The sequence below is a fragment of the Cyprinodon tularosa genome, unplaced genomic scaffold (genome assembly GCF_016077235.1).
Source record: "Cyprinodon tularosa strain WSP-4 unplaced genomic scaffold, ASM1607723v1 ctg73, whole genome shotgun sequence".
In the NCBI taxonomy this organism is placed as follows: domain Eukaryota; kingdom Metazoa; phylum Chordata; class Actinopteri; order Cyprinodontiformes; family Cyprinodontidae; genus Cyprinodon; species Cyprinodon tularosa.
Window position 1 is genome coordinate 1,438,272 of NW_024039485.1, and position 16,643 is coordinate 1,454,914.

Here is a 16,643-nt window from a genome sequence, read left to right on the forward strand (position 1 = left end):
ACTATAAAAACAGGAGTAAAAAATGACAGAGTTTATTCCACATCAGGTCGTTACCGGACAGAGAAAAATGCTTAGAGCTTGCACAGCTGTGGTCTCAAAAATCACGTCCGCGAGCGTCTGGCAAAGTTTGAGCCCCGATGAATGTCATCACCTGCTTCTTATAGCTCATGAGTCTATGTGTTGCATCATGTTGATGTTGAGCTGGCCGTATGAGAAACTGACACGCCATCCATGTCTTGAACTTCATACAGCTTGCTTCTATACTTCAGGGTTACAGATAGCTATCCTCTATCAGACCGGCTCCAAGATGTGCCCATATCCTGTGTACTCTTAAAGACACGAAGGCTGTTTTGATTAGATGACCTCCGTACACACCATTACATCCACAATGTGAAGATCTGACTAACAAAAATAACAATGCACATGATGTATAAAGGAATAAACCTAACAGGGATATTCTCTTTTTTTTCTCCTTTAGTTTTATTAAATATTCTTCATTTTGAATTTAATAAGATCTGTTCAAAGATACAGATAATTGCTTATTGAAAGAAAAGGGAAAGTATTACATTTTCTGTTTCACTTGAAACAGTCTCTACAATTATGGAAATCTTCAGAACAATGTTCTGATGACCTACACAGCTTTACTGATCAGTAATATTGGCTGTTTTTATCTGTCAGAAACAGGCGAGCTCATTTTCGTGAACTCTTTCATACTGAATAACTAAATCTAATAGACATGAAACTATAATGTGCTGCAGATTTCCTAGAGGAAGTTATTTGGAAAGAAGCAGAAAATGAGTGAATTACAAGATTAGCCCTGTTCCTGCGTCTAGGGCAGGGGTCGGCAACCCACACTGCTCAAAGAGCCATATTGGACCAAAAAAAAGAATAAGAATCTGTCTGGAGCCGCAAAAATGTAAAAGCCTTATATAAGCCTCATATAGCAACACGGGCTCTAAGTGTATTATCCCACTATAGAAAAGGACTATGTGGGCTTAAATATATAATAAGCATTCATGAATAAATGTTTATCCTGAAGCAAATGTCACATAGTAGCCTGAGGTGACGGAGGAACAGTGAACGCTCCCATCGCGCACCGCTTCACCGAGCGCCGCTTCACCACCTTCACTGCGCGGTTTAAGTTTTCTTGCAATGATGAAATTATAGAAACACAATAAAGAAATCTTTCTATGGTGGACGTGTTTCTGTTGGGAGGAGTTTATTGAGTCATGAGGAACCAAGCAGGAACTGACCTCAGAGACATCATCGTTCCTTGGTCTGATTAATATTTTTAGGTTTTGGGGAAAAAATGGAAGAAAGTTCAGATACCTGCATCAAAGCGCTACCTGTTTGATCTGTGGATGGTTTTCCATCCTTGCAACAAAACTAGCAGCAGTAGTGGCTTTTGGAAATGCAATCCACTTCTTAAATCAATCTTTGCGCTCCTCTAATTTATCCTGCAATCGCACTTTTTCTCTCACTCCCAGCTTGGTGGTGGGCTGCTGATTTAGCCTTCCCTGGAAATACCTTTCCAAATTTTTATTTTTATTTTTTGACAAACTCTCATTACAAAACAAAAACGCAGGCAATCCTTCTGCATTGATAATGAAAGCAAATGATTCGGTCTATTTGAATCCTAATTTCTTATCAACTATTTTCCTTTTTTCCCTTTGAGATTCATATTCCGAGACACACCTGCAGCTTTGTTTGCCTGGCACCGCTCCACGGTGGTTCCAAGTTATGACCACTGATCTCTATGGCTATGACGCCAATTATTGTTTAAATTTATTTATAATACAAATGTTTACAGCATTGGAAAACATTAATAAATTTTTGTTTGACCTCCTGCACATCATATTAAAACAAAAACAAACAAAAAAATCGATTTTCATAAAATTTTTGAAAAAGCTCCAGGGAGCCACAAGGGGGAGGCTAAAGAGCCGCATGCGGCTCCAGAGCCGCAGGTTGCCGACCCCTGGTCTAGGGCATACGTCTGTAACCTTTTAGTGATTTAACTCAAAACACAGCACATAAGAATCAAAGGAAGGAAAACTTAATGTTTGTTTCATATAAAAAAAAAAAAAAAGGAAAACATCCCCTGGATTGTTTAACATACCCAGCGTTGGTTCTAGATGGTTTTAATTTACTGGGCGTGAGGGTCAAATGAACCACGAGAAAAATGAAATAAAAACAATGCAATAGTTCACTGATTGGTATATTGAGACAAATTATCAAAGAGCCTCTTGCGCTGCTAGAGCTAAAAGTTGCAGATCCCTGATAAATATGGCTGAAGCTAAAAGGAAAACACTTTCTTTGTTGAATGCTAAACCAAAACTATAAAAGGTCAAAAATGTAATTGGTCAAAGGGACCAATCAGTTGAGTTCTCCTTGCCAGTACATGTTACAATAAGACATTGTTTTGGTATTAAGTCTACAGTATAGGGGCCATAACAGGAACCAGAACCAGTTCTACAGGAAGACTGGTCTAGAACTGCATCTTATGAATCATCGATACAGCGGTGGTACTGCTTGAATGAACGCCATTTAAAAAAAAAAACAGTGAGAAGTCTGATTTGTACCTTTGTGCAGTGATCTAAATATAATATCTAAGTATCTGGATCTGCTTTTTGGTCAATTGAAACAAAGGGAAAAAATAGCTCATGGCTCTACATACAGGAACTTACAATCAAGTTTGATTAGCTGTACATCAATAGCAGGTTCCAATGTCGCCTACAATATAGGGGGTAAAGGCAACAATGAGCCAACCTATAGCACCTGACCAAACGCATGCTGGATTCAAACTGCAGTAACTTTGTGGGCCTGGATCTGTGAAGTAGAACCTGTAGCAGGTTCATGCATATTACACACAGGTTTGGCCAAAAACATTGTTTCTCATGTAAGATCAAATAGTTTGGCTTGTAGAAAGCATCAAGTTAAAATCACTTGCTTGATCTTTATTCCCTTTTAAACACATTGAACAGCCGTGAGTCAGTGCTGTAATTGGAAGGTTACTCAACAGGCAAACTGTTGCTTCTGCACAGCTTTCCAGGTGGAGGATTTGCCTGAACTCCTCCTTCTCTCTACTGATCGATTGAACTGTTTACATTGTAAAGATATTTTTCCAATAAAATATCTTTGTGTCTCACTAGTACGGTGTATAATAAGGATTTACACACTGTATAATGTTCACTAATGTTAGTGAGATTAAATATAAACATTGAATTTTGTAAATTGTTTTTTGGGTAAAAGCAGAAATTTTTTTTTTCTTTTTTCTTCCAGTTTTACTTTTAGTTTAATTCTGCAAATTATTCGTTCTCGGGTTTAAATATGTTATAGCTTCATTAAATTTTTTTTTGTTTGGACTTTAAATTGTTAAAGGCAACCTAGAAACCTTCCATGTCTGTTGAGGTATAAAATATTCATGCAAATCCTAAGCACACCTTAGGGAGCAGTAGACTTCTTAAAATGCCCAGAGAGAAATCTAGGACTAATGGTTTTCCTCAGGCTGTGGGGTTAGATCCACACCATGCTCTAACCCAGTGTTTTTCAACCCTGGTCCTCAAGGCACACTGCTCTGCATGTTTTGGATGTTTCTGAGCTTCAGCACACCTGATTCAGATGATTGCAGTTCAGCAAATCCTGATAATCTGCTATCAATTGATAACAGGTGTGCGAAAGCTGGGAAACATCTAAAACATGCAGGGCAGTGTGCCTTGAGGACCAGGGTTGAAAAACACTGCTCTAACCACCAGGCCACCGCTCCCTCATGTTTACATCTCAGGAAAAGGCACACTTTGTGTAAGTTAGGGTTTATTTATTTCCAAGGATCCAAATATGGTAACACCTGCCCTTAAACCCATTTTATGTTACATAAAAGGATTTCACAAAAAAGACACACTTGTTTAAATCATAATGTTCTCTACGTTAATTACCATCTAAATAAAAATGAAGCTTTAAAACAGAATCCTATTTAACTGCTGTAGCCTAGCTTCATTCTACAATAATATAAACATATTATTGTACATTTATATAGTAGGGTAAGAACTAAAAATTACTCCATTTAGTGCTTCTAAAATATAAATGACTTTTTGTGTCATTACCACTCGTTTTCCAGGTTGATCCAATATTACAGGAAATGTTATTTAGTTATCCTTAACCCTCTGTTGTCTAGGCCAAATTCAATCTAAGAGACTCAGTTCTCTTATCCACCCAATTAAAAAGGAAAGATAGAAGAACAATAACCTTCAAATGAGTCAGATGTGTGTCGGTCTTAAAAAGTCAGGATAGGGAGACAGGTAAAAAAGTGTGTGGCTAAATTTGCTCATATCTACATCCATTAAAATGTTAGGAAGTTCAAAAATACTTAACAGTAACAAACAGTAAAGATTAGTGAGATTATACTACTGCAATAAAAGATGCTTATTTTAGGGCTTCTTCAATATCTACGGCAGGTCTGCATTAAATGGGGAGTGTGCAGCAGATATCAATAAAGTAGAAAGCTGGATTTATACACGTTAAAAGAAAAACAAAGGACCAGTCTTGTTTTAAATAAAACATGTTTTATTTGAAACATTTCCACTAACCAGTTACTTAAATGTTGACAAGAAAGTTTAAATTATTTGGTTAACCTTAGATTTTGTTTAATTATTAGAAATAAAGTCACTTTGTGAGCTCGGCATCAAGTATGAAGTCCTCTGGTAGTGACTCTGCAGGAATTTTCTTAAGCTGCTCATCATAGGCCCTGAGAGTCCACAGTTTCTCCAGTTCATATACCTCTCTGGTCTCAGGCAACATGAAGTGAACAACCATATTTCCTGATGAGGAAAAAAAACAAACAATTTAACAGTTAAGATCAATTGGCATAAATCATTTTTTTTTAAACGATGGGATCTACGCACCAAAGTCGACACACATCCAATCCTCTGCATCCTTGCCTTCAACCCTAACATGTGGCTCTCCGTCTTTCCTCAGAAACTTATACTGAGAGAGAGAGCAATTGTTAGCACAGGCTCTGAAACTGAATCTATGAAAATATCTAATAGAGAGGAAATCAGTAAGAGTTACCACTTTGATGGCATAGAGAGCCATGGCACGGAGGTGTCTTGGTGATACACCACTGACCACTATGAAGAACTCAGCGTATTGGACATTATCTGGCACTTTTATCACACACAGGTCCACCGCATTTTCCTGACGCAGCAAAGACACCAGGACATCAAGGGTGAACACCTCAGAGAACTCTGGGGGGGGAATAAAAACATCTTCTTACACTGAAAATATTCAAGTAATAAAAAGATATTGTATATTTTTTTAAGCATTTTTTATATCATTATTTTATTTTTAAGTATTTATTATATCATTATTTTATATATTTTTCTTTTTTTATGGTTTATAAAAACTGAATATGAAAGTTAGACTGAAAAAGGTGACTTATATAGATTTTGGGCAATGCACTGCTGTCCAAATGAATAAATCTGATCTGTTTTTGACTTCACTGAGTTGAAAAAAATAAACAATCTGTGCTCTGGACCTGTTACTACTTTTACAATTTAGGAAAATTAAAGAGAGAAAACTGACAAGTTTTATTTTTGAAACTAGGGGTGCAGAATATACTGATATTATATCGGTACTGATCACTGTTGGCCTTTTCTTAGAATCCTGGTTTGGTGAGGATGCATACGATATTTATTTCCATGTATTTGTTTTTTCTTTCAGGAGAGGGAATGGATCAGTGATATGTCATTTGTTTAGTCATGTGACAGTGATTGTGATGTGATTTCTATCATTTAAGATAAAAACTTAATTTAACTTTTCTTACAATGACGAATCTGTACCTTTCTTACTTTAACGTACCGGTAAATAAAGGTGTCAGTGCTTTTACTTGTCTTTTTTTAAACAGGTATTTGTTTCCAGTTAGAGGTAAAAAAGGTCATTGTAAAGAATCGGAGTACCTTTTGACTGGGGTTGTAAAAAAGAATCGATACTCAAGCACTGTGTCCAGATTCAGTACTAATTGGGCATGGGATCAATACTTAAAACAAGTTTTGTTTTCATATTTTGTCTACAGTTAATCTTAGATTTTTGGGTTAATTCTTTAACTAGCATCTGTAACTCTGTTGTGAAAACATGATACATAATTATTCTGAAAAGATTCAGTTTTTCAAAGTTATTTATTCCTTAATTTTTCATGCCTTTAACTACTTGTCATATGTTTAATATAAAATGATACAGAGTATTAAATATTTCCTTAATATCACAGAATTTAAGACTCTAGTGACAACCCTAATCTGAAACCTTTGTAATTAAGGGAATTAAAGAAAAATGTACAATGAATTATATAATCTTTTTAATAACTCAGATAATATGTGACCTTATATCATATAGAGAATTATATAAGAAATAACATCGAACATATAGGACAGAGAGAAGGTAACAGCTTCATTATGGTTCATAATAGATGCTGGAAGGGATTGTTTAGTACAGAAATCTTACCCTGGCTTCGGGTTTTGACGCCTCTTCCTTGTCCTTTCGACTCCACATCGGTTTCCTCATCTAATTTTTCAGGTCTTTCTGTCAAGCTGCTCTCACCTCTGACTGAGTAACACCTTTTTGATTCGAGGCCACACACGAGAAACGTTCCCTGACGCCAGTGTTGGTGGGATAATGATAAATCAACATTAAATCTGTGGCGCTGAGCTTTTGCTAACAAACTGACGCATTTAGAAATAGCAGATTTATCTACTAAACTATTTATCCTACAAACTGAAGACAGCAGTATCCTTGATCTACACAAAATACTCATTATTTATAAGCTGTAGACCCAAACTGTTAATGTTGACACGAGCGGCGATAACAGGAAGTGGGTCTTGTCCTTGGATTCTGATTGGTTGGCTTAGTATTTCGTTGTTTTCTGCGTAGTGCACGGACTGCTCGAATGTAGCGCCCTCTAGCGACGAGGAAGGTCTACATCTGCAATGCGATCAAAGATTAGCATCATATTGGGTTTATCTTGAAAATTACTTTAAAGTCAACCAGGAAAGTAAAAAAAAAAAACGTATATTATAATTTCCATAATTCATATTCATCGTTTTATTTATTTCTACATTAGATCTTAAGAGTATGAATAATTTGGGTTATAATTGTATGAAAGTAACATTATCAGTACACTGAATTTATCTTGAACAATGCCACACAAAAAATATTTCAATCCTTATAGATATCTACTACTTTATTATTTTCCTAATACTTATCATTCATTTAAATATATATAAACCATTTCTGGACAAATTATTGCACAAATGTAAATCCCTTTATTGTCACACAATAAAGCATTTAACCCACCCTCTTTGGGAGCAGTGGGGTATTAGGGGTCTTGCTCAAGGACCCAAAGTGCAGGCTGTGGGGATCGAACCTTCTCAGAGCACAAGTGCACTGCTCTAACCACTAGGTCAACACAGCCAAATCAGCTATAAGTAATCACACTAATCTATCCACTGCTGACTGATTTAATAAACCTAGGGATCAGCATTAACATCAGTAGTGGGCAATGATGGCCAGTTTTAAGTATATAGGTATTGGTCCAATCAATAAAACTGGGTCAATATTGACAACTGATATTTAACTCCATGTATTTTTTGCTTTTGTTTTGTGGGGATCGGTCATGTGGTATTTATTTGATCATGTGACAATAATCATGATAGAGCCCAGGATGGTGGGTAGTAAACTGAGGCAGGGAAATATATGATATTGCTAAATATTGGTTATCAACATAGCTGCAATAATATCAGATATCAGCTCAGATTTTCGCATCGGGGCATTCCTAATGAAAACCAACCCCAAAATAAACAGATTTTGAAAAGCATCAATTTGATTAGGAGAGATAACAAATTTATGATCATCCATGCAAAGTTTATTCACTTTATAGTATAACAGTCAGATATTTCACATTATAACAGTGAAAATTGTTTAATTAACTTTTTAACTTCCTTTTTTGATAAAAAAAAAAAATAGAGGTTTGAAAAAAATCAAAGAAACAACTGTGAGCAGCTCTGAATGTATAAAACATGCATGAAATGTGAAACCACAACAAAGTGATAAAAAATAAATTGTTTCCTGAGGCATAAACTGACCAAGTGTAATTTTTTTCTTAATGTACAAATTCAAGTATTTGAGTAAAACAGTTTAGATAAAATAGTGTCAATTCGCCTCCAGATGAAATGTGCATTCATTCATCTTCAAACTCGGAGTCCATTATGACTTTCAGCCTCAGCCCAACAGGAATATGATCAGTAAGCCCAGCCAGCTGAGTTATGAAGGTCACCTCTTCAAGTTCCTGAATGGGAAAAAGGAAACCCAAATATGTCGGTGTTACATGGCTTTGATAAAATATCAGTTTTTTAGGATATTTAATAGGATGGTACACAGGAACATGGCTTAAATGAGAACCGAGCAGAGGAAGAAAGAAAACAAAAAAACCAATGAGGAATGTACCGTTCTGCACAGCTTTGAAATGGAAGTTTCACGGTAGAGAATGTAATCAATGCGACGTCCGATCCATGGCTGGCCAGGCTCTGGGTAAACCAGAGGCACTCCTTCCTGAGCAACAGGAGGAGAGATGTACTGCTTCCTCATCTCTTCTGTTTCCAAAGTCCTACAGAGACAAAGAGAGAGCTTGTCATGTCACTGTAAGGATTAGATGAAATTTAGATACCGCTGCTCTCATCATAATTTTGCTGCTGCAGTGAATAAAAGAAAACACCAAAAAAATGAATAAAAGAAAATGACCTTTGAAGCTTTTCTGGAGAGCTCACATCATCCTCGTACAGAGTGGGCTGCTCCAGCAGAGTACCTTCAGAAGCAGAACACAGTAATGACAGTGTCCAATCAGAACTGTCAACATTTGCTACACGGAAGTACCTTGCTGGAAAAAGTACTTTTATCACATTTTGTCATATTAGAACCAAAAAAATCTTGAAGAGAAACTTTCTAATGACAAACCAGCATCAAATTGTCTGTCAAGTGGAAGAACGTGATTTTCAATATGTTCTATTTGATCAAAAAAAGCACTGTGTGTGTTTCAATTAAACCTCTCCTCTCTGAAGTCACACAAAGTGTATGTAGTCTAATTTAAAATAGTTCATTTTATACCAACCAATCACCCAGGGCTTCTCCTTTCCAGGTCCTGCTCTGCATGGATCTCTGTACTCCTCAAACAGTTTGTGATTCTGTTCCAGCACGTCATCTAGAAAAACCAGACGCTTATCAGAAGGCATCTGAAAGGGGCTTTAAAGTAACACTGATAAAAATGTCTGAAACAGGAACAAAATACCAACGACAGTGAAAGAGACGAACCTGGTGAACAGTTATCGAAGTTGAAATCCCCGCAGAGGACGTCAAAGACCACCTCCTCATCAGGCTGTCTGTGGGTGTCCTGAAAAGCCCTGATCCACTGGTTGACCATGTCCAGCTGGTCACAGCGAATCTTTCCCTCACCTGATGACAACACAGGAACGTCATCACAAACCAGACTCACCTTTGCTCTTCAAGAAGTCAAATCTATTTGAATGAAGCAAATGTGAAGCTGGGACTTGCCCTCTGGTGCATGAAGATGTGTGCAGTTGAAATAACCAACCACTTTCTTCTTTTTCTGATTCTGTCCAATAAGCATCTGGAGATTTAAAAAAAAGCCAACAGTTATGACCTTATTTTAGGGTTACTATAGAAACAAATGCAGCCACTCCATACATCTTTAAATCCATCCATCCATCCATCCATCCATCCATCCATCCATCCATCCATCCATCCATCCATCCATCCATCCATCCATCCATCAATCAGAGCACTTATATCAGGAAACCTGGTCATTGTGAGTGTTATAAGCACCTTAGTAGAGAGCAGACCCTTGGCCGCCAGGGCGTCTTCCCCTTTGCTGTTAGGAAAGCAGTGGTACTCGGCCTCCAGCACCGGGAATCTACTGGCCAAGAACAGGCCACTGTTGAAGAACTTGAAAGTAGAACACCTGCAGGGCGGCTGGCAGGCGTACACCCCAACGTCGTACAGGATGTGTCCATACAGTGGTTTCAGCATTCTGGTGAGCTTTTTTGCAGCTCTCTTATCAAACACCTCTTCCAGACACAGTATGTCGACGCAGGCTGGAAAGAGCGACGACACCTCCCAGGGTTCCTCATCCTGCTGACGAGGACGCCTGGAGAACAAAGCAGCAGGACTCTCATCATCCGACTGCCCCCGTTTGTTGGGGCTCTCATTAGAATTGGCTTGGGAAGAGGAGCGTTCTGTCAGTTTGGCCTCTACACCGTTAAAGGAAGCAGAGCTTTCTGCTGGTTCTGACTGATGATGTCCACCGGGTTGAGGCTGTCCCTCTGTCTCTCCATCTGCATCTGAGCATGCTCTGGGTATGATGCTGTCAGAGGGGCTGAGAGGCCCACAGCTGCTGGGGGATTCCACTGTGATCACCACCTGGGCTCGCCCCACACTCTCAGAGATACGTTTGCCAATCTCATAAGCCCTATGCTGGGTGTGACCCAGGTTGTTGAAGCGGGCCAGGCCATCCGTTAACAGACACAGGTTGGCTGAGGCAAAGGTAAACGACGCCATTCCTGTTAGTTCAAAGCCTCGGTTTGTTTCTCTCGCTGCTGAGGTCGGTTCCGCTCTGTGGTAGGAGAACGGCCGGCGGCAGGCCTGGAGCGGCGCCCATAGCAGAAAACCCAGGAAAGCCAAGGGGGCAGTGAGGAGGAAAAACAGGAGGAAGAAAATGGAGCCGAGGAAGACATTCAGGGGGTGAAGGTAGCATTCTTGTCCCTGTCGCTCACTCCTCTCCTTTGTGGTAGACTTGCACACGGCAAGAACACGATCAAGGTACCAGAAGCCCGGCACTATCAAAGCCCACCCCAAGGCGTGGATAGCGGCCAGAAACCCATTGGAAAAGGCTGACGCCCGCAGAACCATGGCCGTCCACTGGTTCTAAACAAAACGGAGGATGAACAGCATCCAGATATCCAGCTCTGCTCTTATTTCAAAGGTAGATTTTTTCTTCCCAGAACTCTGCCGCACTCTAAAGAAGAGAAAACAAAAACACAAAGGTGTGGCCTCCTTTGCACACAGTGTCAACCTGCACAGGAGTTCCCAGGAAATGTCTCCGCCTGCATGTCCATGCATGCATTGAAAAATACAAAGACGCAACTCTATTTTCTGAAATATGCTACCTTGCTTTGAAGAAAAACTAATTTTTGCAGCACTTTGTCTAAGCATGTCAGCTAAACTTAAATTAAACAGATTAACACAAATGACTGTAGAGTAACAATAAAAATATACTGAATACTATACACAGAGTGAAACAGTCATTTCATGTGGTATGCATCAGTTATATTCTATAGTGTTGTGGATGTGACCTGAACACCACACCTTTGTGTATTTACACATGTAAAACGCTCTCTACAACAGCTGGGAGACAGAGAGTTAACAGGATACTTTAGTAAAACTTGTTCTGCAACATTTAAAGTTAAAAATCACACACAGCTCATTTGCAAGGCTGTGAGCTTTCATAAGGATCCAGGGAGGCATATTTATATAAAATAAAAGCGATTCATGTCAAAGCTAGGTTATAATCTGAGGTTATTGGATTATGATGCTTTATAAAGTCTCATTGGATTATGGCGCTCACCTTTGCTGCCTTTTGCTGCCTTTGATCAGCTGGTCGCACCTGAAGGGGACACCCGCGGAAGTCCGTGTGATGAGGCCATTCATTAGGAGCTCATGTTTTCACATCGCTTCTTTATTTTTGTTAATCAAATATCCACAGCAAAACATGAAGGTTGTGAAGTGAAATAAATAATAATAATAAAAACCCACCACACCAGTAAAAGCAGCACTTTGAAACGTAAACCCTTCCTGTTCTGCTTGATTTAAGCCCCGCCCCCACCACATGCGTCATTGCGCTTTATTCATTAAAAAAAGAAAAAAAAACTCATTTACATTTCAAGGCTTTTTTTTTTTTTGTTATTTTCTCTTCGTTTTCGTTTTGAACTTCTTATTTCCAGTGGCACATCCCAGGCAGTTCCAGATGGGGGCCAACAGGGGCCAGTGCCCCTCTAGAATTGGTCTTGGCTCCTGTTATGGCTGCTGTACTGAAAAGATGAGCTGCTAGAAAATGCATGTGAGTTAATAATTCTAGAAATATTTGTATATTACATTGATCCAAGCAAATGAATAAAGGAATAAGATGATTTATAAAAAAAAAGAAAAAAAGAAAGACAACTATGATCTTATTTCAAGGGCATAGTATCAAATCAGGTTATTATAAGGGCCAAAGGTGATCCATTTACCTAATCAAATTAGGGGCACATACACTAATTTAAAGGAACATTAATTTTCTAGGATCAGTTTTTGCAGTGTAATAGTAAAGCATAACCGATTTGTCCCTTAAAATCATTGAACGTCTCGCCTTTACAGTTTACTTAAAATGTTATCTAAAAATTACCATTGTGTGGCTCCATTAATAGAATATAACTTATGCTCTTGTGCTGTTATTCATTTTGTTATTCTTTTGTTCTGTTCCTCCATGAAAAATCACTGGCCCCACTGTGTTTTTCTTTACAAAAACTTGTCTATGTATTTGTTAGGGATGCACAATATCATTATTATGTTATTGACTGTTATTCATTTCTAAATATCTGACATTAGCCATTGCACCAATAAGGTGCTGTTTTGTGACATAAAGTTGAGGAATATGCCAGCAGGTCTCATGCACCCACCTAATGGTCATTAGGAGAGATTCAGAAGTTAAAATGTCAGTGGTGTGGATGTTTTTTTTTTTAAAGTTTAGAGATAAATAACAAGGCTGGTATTTGTAGTGACTGTGAAGGACAAGAAAGACAAAAATACAAAGTGTCAATAGGTAGGTTTGGGGGAAAACAACTCATCACTATCGGTTATCAGCCATTTAGAGTTTTTAAATATCATAACATCAGATATTGTCCATAAATCCAATACTGCGCATCTGTAGTATTTCTATTTAATACCCCTTAATTCCAACAATTGAATGGTTTATAACAAAGCATTTGAAAGTTTGTTGCACTGTTTGTTGCGTAAATTTCACATCTTTACAGTTTGTGTAAGCGCAATCTTTGCTATAGAGATGCGTTGGCTCGAGATTTACATGCATCCAAGTTAAGACACGTTGGAGAGCTGTCAAATATTTTTAAACTGAAATCTAAACCATTTTTTTTTCACCTGCCTCAAGACATTTTATCATCTAAAAAGAAGTAAAAAAAACTTTTCTGATCGTATTATGAAGCGACATGCAGTTCATATCTGCCCATTTAATTCCTCTCCTTTCCTTTTTTGATCCAAACTTTATTGAGCAAAAACATTTGTTTACATTTTCAAGTAGGAATCTCCACTTTTCATTCTTATAAAAAAGAGAAATTAACAGTTATATACAGGAGATAAACTTAACTTGTGCAAGGCAACGCAAATAAATAAATAATGTTAGAATGGACTGGACCTGAATTTCAATTAAGAATTTAAGACCTGAAAAGTGATGTTTTATATCCATCTACAGAGCTTGATGGAACAATAGCACTGGGCCAAACTTCTGCATTTAGATTTTTCAAGTTCATATATACATACCCTGAGAAACTTTGAGACATAATTGCATCAAAATTCAATCTTGTTAAAGTTGCACACCCCAAGTCTGACCAATGCCTCCAACAGCTCATCTAGCAGCACATACATCTTTTTTTCTGCAAACTGAAAACACTGAAACAATAATCTTCATGCCTCATTATTTATTTCAGGAAGGTTTGAATTCTCCTAGGTTGCAGTGATGACTACCATGCAAGGAGAGGCTCCTTGTCCTTCTCTGCGATGAAGCAGAGACAAGAGAGCACCAGCAGCAGGTCCTTCTGCAGTTTCTTTGGAGCCGTGTTCTCTATCAGCTTCTTCAAAAATTCTGGATTATTGTAGTCAGCCTCTTGGGTGCTGCTTCTACTCGGCCTTTCCATCAGGATCCCATATGTATTGACGACAAACTCACAGAAAGGAGGGTGGAGAGCTGCTTTGTAGCCAAACTGGCTGAGCATCTCCATAATGTCTTTGTACCTTTGAGTGAGGTGGAGCTGATAGGCCCCATCCATCTTCCCCGTCAGAGGGTGTGTGCTCACCTGCAAGAGATGAAGGGACATTTATTACTTCTTGTATTCTCTCAGGGGAATTTTCAGTCTGTATTTACTTTCAAAATGCTGTGAAAAGCAGAAGTTGTTGAGCCAAACAGAAACTTCCATCTTTGGTTTTAGCTGTTTTCGATCGATTCCCTTCTGAGCAATTTTAAAACCATTAAGGTTTGCTTCTGAGAAAGCTGTTACCTCAATGATCTTCTCTGGTATATTGCGGAGTGTGAAACCATAGAGTCTCTGATGAGCCTGGAAAACATAGGACAGAATCCTCCTATCCAGCTGATAGGCAATTTCACCAAGCAGCCTTGTTGAACCTAAAAGAAAACAAAATTACTGAAATACAAAAGCACAAAAAAATGTACCTGCTGTATCAATCCCCTCTAAATGAAATACCGATGGCGCAAGGAGGAACATCAGCTTGTGTCTTGTGAAGCTCTCCAGCTTCTTCAGCGTCTTTCAGCGCTGCACTTTGGAGGAAAGACTTGAAGTTAACCGGAGACGATGTTCTGTGCTGCAGTTTGCATCCGTCCTGCTGCAGGTCTCTCCCAAATTGTTGCTCTTCAATGTTGTTATGCTGCAGGCCTCTAGAGTCCATGCCTAGTGTATGGAACCACAACAATAAAAAGGTTTGGTCCATTATTATTAATGGTGAGTATAAAATTCATGTCATATAATGGCTGCCAGATCAAAGTGCTGACAACCTTATCCGGAACAACTAATAATCTGAACAAAAAGGAATGGATGTTTGTAAAGAACAAATGTTGTTAATATGTTTTTAAACGGGGTTAAACTCTTTTTATGATGTTATTAAGTCCTACGGTTAGAAATCATAGCTATACATCTTTACAAGTAAAAAAAAGTCCTGCAGAATCTGCAATGCAATGAATGACAACAAATGAATACTGTAATATGGCACCAGAGTAATGAAAGTCTTTGAATAAATATTTTCTAAAGTAGGTTTCATAGTTAATATATAAACTCTCAGGTTAGAGCAATTTTATTTTCTGTTGAAATTGTTTTTTTTTTTTTTTTATAAAAATCCTGACTGTAATAATCACTGAGTCCTCACACATTTTCTGTCACTTACAAGCTTTAATAGTAGCAAGTTATATAAAACAGAAAACTATGCGGATTAAGAACAGAACAGTTATTCTTAGATCTGACCTGCATGATGCAAGCTACACTCTCTGAATATGTCACCCCTTGGATGAATGGATGGATTACTTTTATAATAGCATCAGGTACAAACAAAGCTTGTATACAAGGGCCAAGTGAGCAAAATGTGTTTATTATTTAACCATCCCCATAGCAACAATTTTGAATCTAACTGGCCCTTAATAGCAGAAGAAATCTTTCCAGCTACATGACAAATGTCTGGGTCTGCTTCTAAATTCATAAGGTGATGGTGCTGTGATTATCTGATTTAAAACCACAACAGTGAAAGCAGCAGATCTGCCTGTAAGGATCCCTCAGCATGCTCAGTTGCTCGTTACCATGCCAACTAAATGCAGACTAGCAGGCAGTTATGAAAAACACAACTTTGCAGCATCTATATTTTAATATGAAAAGACCACTTTAAATCTTTTTATGTACATGTGTTCATATTTATTAGAAAACAAGTTTCATACCTAGACAAAAATAAGAAGACAGTGTTTCTAGTCCTTTTGCTTTTTCAAAAGTCAAAGGTTGGATACTTTACAACTTCTGCTATATTAAAGCTGTGGTAAAATTTAACTCTATTATTTTGTTAATCGAACAGCCAGACTATCTTATTACAATTTCAACTGAAAACATGTCACCATAATTTAAATCTTAGGGATTCAGGGTATATCTAATTTAGGTAGAACAAAAAAGAAATCTTGGCATGTTATGAAAGCCAAGCCTACCACCTGGTGGTTAAGAGGAACGCCTTACCTGTAAAACCAGTCTGTTGGCCCTGGTCTCTCTGCATCCTGGACCTCATCTCATCGTATTCCAAGAGAGCGCTTCTAAAATGAGCATTTTCCAGCCTTAGTTGCTCATTTTCTGCTTGCAAGAGTGCTGTGGATTGTTCCAGGCTCATTGTGAAGGTGTTGGATACAGTGCTGGTAAAAGCACCCCTAACTACCCAGACCTCAGCTGAAAACAAATTAAATCAAAACATCACTACAATAGAATGCATTTTACAAATTTTATTGTATAGAAAGAAAACACATCAGGTTTACAAAAGTACTTAAGACTTTAAAGCATCGTTGGGAAAACAGTGCAGATTTAAAACAGTACTTTGGAAAAACAGAAGAAATCTATCCAAACAACCACTTTGTAGTCACTTTTTAATACGTTTTTTTTTTTTAAGCGGGAGCTTTAGTTTTTTCTTCCTATTCTTCTCAATGCCATTTCAGCCCTTGCTGCTGACAGCTTTTGAAAAACATACATCACACTACAAATGATGATTTATGGTCTTTGGTCCTA

At 38.0% G+C, this 16,643-nt stretch overlaps 3 protein-coding genes across 5 annotated transcripts; all 3 read right to left on the reverse strand.

The window, feature by feature from the left end:
- Positions 1–4,537: 4,537 nt before the first annotated feature.
- On the reverse strand, positions 4,538–6,872 carry malsu1 (mitochondrial assembly of ribosomal large subunit 1). 2 transcript variants are annotated; one of them, XM_038269548.1, is made up of 4 exons: positions 6,493–6,872; positions 5,065–5,240; positions 4,899–4,980; positions 4,538–4,814 (listed from the first exon to the last, which is right to left on the reverse strand). In XM_038269548.1, the coding sequence occupies exons 1-4, from the start codon at positions 6,800–6,802 to the stop codon at positions 4,660–4,662; spliced, it is 723 nt and encodes a 240-aa protein (XP_038125476.1). In that variant the 5' UTR covers positions 6,803–6,872; the 3' UTR covers positions 4,538–4,659. The 2 variants fall into 2 exon arrangements, with proteins under 2 accessions (XP_038125476.1, XP_038125477.1); XM_038269549.1 differs by having other exon boundaries at positions 5,065–5,190; positions 6,493–6,628.
- A 1,015-nt stretch (positions 6,873–7,887) lies between these two features.
- smpd5 (sphingomyelin phosphodiesterase 5) lies at positions 7,888–11,770 on the reverse strand. 2 transcript variants are annotated; one of them, XM_038269570.1, is made up of 8 exons: positions 11,681–11,770; positions 9,883–11,071; positions 9,592–9,667; positions 9,352–9,492; positions 9,152–9,241; positions 8,785–8,848; positions 8,491–8,650; positions 7,888–8,332 (listed from the first exon to the last, which is right to left on the reverse strand). In XM_038269570.1, the coding sequence occupies exons 2-8, from the start codon at positions 10,963–10,965 to the stop codon at positions 8,225–8,227; spliced, it is 1,722 nt and encodes a 573-aa protein (XP_038125498.1). In that variant the 5' UTR covers positions 10,966–11,071; positions 11,681–11,770; the 3' UTR covers positions 7,888–8,224. The 2 variants fall into 2 exon arrangements, with proteins under 2 accessions (XP_038125498.1, XP_038125499.1); XM_038269571.1 differs by lacking the exon at positions 11,681–11,770 and having other exon boundaries at positions 9,883–11,631.
- A 1,548-nt stretch (positions 11,771–13,318) lies between these two features.
- Positions 13,319–16,643, reverse strand: LOC119772889 (speriolin-like protein). The gene is made up of 4 exons (XM_038269578.1): positions 16,107–16,643; positions 14,586–14,789; positions 14,382–14,506; positions 13,319–14,180 (listed from the first exon to the last, which is right to left on the reverse strand). The coding sequence occupies exons 1-4, from the start codon at positions 16,252–16,254 to the stop codon at positions 13,848–13,850; spliced, it is 810 nt and encodes a 269-aa protein (XP_038125506.1). The 5' UTR covers positions 16,255–16,643; the 3' UTR covers positions 13,319–13,847.

Bases quoted from the DNA above. Each gene is read 5' to 3' on its own strand.
- malsu1 (XM_038269548.1), bottom strand. From the start codon at position 6,802: ATGAGTATTTTGTGTAGATCAAGGATACTGCTGTCTTCAGTTTGTAGG. The intron at 4,981-5,064 runs GTAACTCTTACT...TCTCTCTCTCAG, and splicing joins CTCTCTATGCCATCAAAGTG to TATAAGTTTCTGAGGAAAGA. The intron at 4,815-4,898 runs GTGCGTAGATCC...TTTCCTCATCAG, and splicing joins TTGGATGTGTGTCGACTTTG to GAAATATGGTTGTTCACTTC.
- LOC119772889 (XM_038269578.1), bottom strand. From the start codon at position 16,254: ATGAGCCTGGAACAATCCACAGCACTCTTGCAAGCAGAAAATGAGCAA. The intron at 14,790-16,106 runs GTAAGGCGTTCC...TCCATACACTAG, and splicing joins CCAACAGACTGGTTTTACAG to GCATGGACTCTAGAGGCCTG. The intron at 14,507-14,585 runs GTATTTCATTTA...GTTTTCTTTTAG, and splicing joins TGTTCCTCCTTGCGCCATCG to GTTCAACAAGGCTGCTTGGT.
- smpd5 (XM_038269570.1), bottom strand. From the start codon at position 10,965: ATGGTTCTGCGGGCGTCAGCCTTTTCCAATGGGTTTCTGGCCGCTATC. The intron at 8,849-9,151 runs GTTGGTATAAAA...CTGCTTCTGAAG, and splicing joins GGAGAAGCCCTGGGTGATTG to GTACTCTGCTGGAGCAGCCC. The intron at 8,651-8,784 runs GTCATTTTCTTT...TTGTCTCTGTAG, and splicing joins TCTCCAGAAAAGCTTCAAAG to GACTTTGGAAACAGAAGAGA.